Here is a 2,166-nt window from a genome sequence, read left to right as displayed (position 1 = left end):
TTTTTTTTTTTTTTCCCTGCCATTATCGATTTTAACATTAAACACTTATGACATTAAGAAAAAAATACCATCCACACGTTTTGATAGTATTTATTATCTATATATCTTTATATCTATTATATGTTTGATAGTATTTTTTAATTTTGTTTTTCGTTTTTGTAACAATTGCTATTAAAACAGTAATACAGTAAAAATAACGCAAGAGTTGTACTAACTGTGCAAATTGAATATGCAGTATTTCTTTAAAGAGACTGATAAAGAATGGAAGCAAGTCAGTAATGAACCTCCTTAATCTAATGGCATTTTTCATGGCTCCCACTAAGTCTTCTCACATTAGCATGCATATGCATTTTTTTATTATTATTTTAGTTTTGGATTTTTTTTTTTTCCTTTCTGCTCAAGCCTATTCATTGCAATTCACTAGCTGTACTAACTCAGCACCTTGCCATGCTTTACGTTTTATTTTCTGGCTGATACTAACATACTCATTCCGCAATCTGCTTATTCTTATCCATTCTTTAAATACAAATTAATAAAAACAAATAAATTGAATGTTATTCCAAAAGCTGCATTATCCCAGGAGATACAATTTCCTTTTTTTTTTTCCTTCTTATTTTATTTTGTATCTGAGTTGAAGAAAAAAGCATGTTCAGGATCTAACTTCCATACTCAGCTTCTTTTCTTCCTTTTTTCCCCCCTCTCAAAAAAGAGAATAAAAAAACCCAGCCCAAATAAATCTTGCCTGAAACATCCTGCTAGACCAGCCACAATGACTTTCCTCTACCTACTCTTTTAAAAGGGAAAGAAACAGTCCTTTATAAAGGGATACTGCAGCTTTAATTGCAACAGCTAATCTCAAGAGTTGAATAAAAATGTGATTATCACTTTTTTTTAACTTTTAAATCAAAAGTCAATATTTTGCAATTAATAACAAGGACATTGATTTTTATTCCCTTTTTTATTTTTATTTTTTCCTTATTTTTATCTTTCTCTTTTTTCTCCCCTTTTCTCTCTTCCTCTCTCTCTCTCTCTCTCCCCCCCTCTCCCCTTTTCTTTTTTTCCTCTCTCCCTTTTCTGCTCGCTTTTCTTGAACTCATTCAGACCTGAGCGCTCCTAAGAAATGCCGAGCGCGCTTTGGCCTTGATCAACAGAATAACTGGTGCGGCCCCTGCAGGTGTGTATAGTTTTCCCAGACTCGCTATGGCTGATTTGCAGCTGGTTTATTTGGTACTTTCCCCTTTTTTTTCCTGCCTTGTTGCTTTGTAGCTCTGTGTTGTGATCTAGAAGACACAAGGGAGTGGGACACTGCCATGAGTTATCATCTCTCTGAAAGGGTTTTGCTTTTTTTTTTTTGTTGTTGGTCTTTTTTTTGCCTTCCTCTTTGCTGCTGCTAGCCAAAAACCCACTGTAAAACAGCATCAGCCTTAAGCCCATCTGATCCGTGGCTCAACCACGCTCCTGCCCTCCAAGCCTCCACCCAAGGAAAGTTGCTCCCAAAGCCCTTGATAACACGGCGTTGAGTGCGGTACCGACACCGGACAGACGCACGGCCGTGTCGGAGACTTTTTTTGGTTTTCTTTTGGCTCGTTGTGAAAGTCCTGTTTTCTTTCCTGCCCTTGGTACGAGGGGAGATTACCAAATAAAACTAAGGTGACTGAAAGCTAAACGTAGCTGTAGCTAAGATGACGCAGTCCAAATGAGCTCTATCCACCATTGTGTTGTATTTTTTGTGTTTACCTTATGCTAACAGATGCAAATACTCCAAAGAAGTGTCGGGCATTGTTCGGGCTTGACCGACAGAGTTTATGGTGCAAACCATGCAGGTATAATACTACCCATTAGGCCTCTGGGGAAATAAAAGCAATCTGTCCTCTTAGTGCATTTGTGTGATTTTATTTTTTTAATCTTTTTTCCCCACTCCCCACCTTTCTCTCTCCCACAGCATCAATTGCTAATAATCTTTGATCTTTGGAATTTCTTGCTAATTTAATGCCATTTTCTCTCTTTCTTTACCAATAACCTCTCCCTGGTGGTAGAACTGGGAACAAGAAAACTTCAAGTCCTTAAAGCTGGCAGTTTTTTGGCTTTTTTATTATTTTTTTCCAGATTGTCAGCAAAATGAATATTTAGCTGGATGTCTATATTTTGTCTTTCATTTGGGTCTAT

The 2,166-nt window shown here is 36.9% G+C and overlaps 1 protein-coding gene across 1 annotated transcript in view; it reads left to right on the top strand.

Moving 5' to 3' along the window:
* TCF7L2 (transcription factor 7-like 2 (T-cell specific, HMG-box)) overlaps positions 1 to 1,793 on the top strand; it is a gene marked incomplete at its 5' end in the record, with an annotated part of 21,035 nt that extends 19,242 nt beyond the window's left edge. The window contains 2 exons of the mRNA XM_009587489.1: positions 1,102 to 1,174; positions 1,751 to 1,793. Of these exons, the coding sequence (XP_009585784.1) occupies positions 1,102 to 1,174; positions 1,751 to 1,793 (116 nt within the window). The remainder of the gene's footprint in view (positions 1 to 1,101; positions 1,175 to 1,750) is intronic.
* Positions 1,794 to 2,166: the final 373 nt, after the last annotated feature.

Source organism: Fulmarus glacialis, unplaced genomic scaffold (genome assembly GCF_000690835.1).
Source record: "Fulmarus glacialis isolate BGI_N327 unplaced genomic scaffold, ASM69083v1 scaffold16131, whole genome shotgun sequence".
Taxonomy (NCBI): Eukaryota; Metazoa; Chordata; class Aves; order Procellariiformes; family Procellariidae; genus Fulmarus; species Fulmarus glacialis.
Note: the sequence above shows the minus strand (reverse complement) of the source record. Positions and strands in the feature narration are given on the sequence as shown.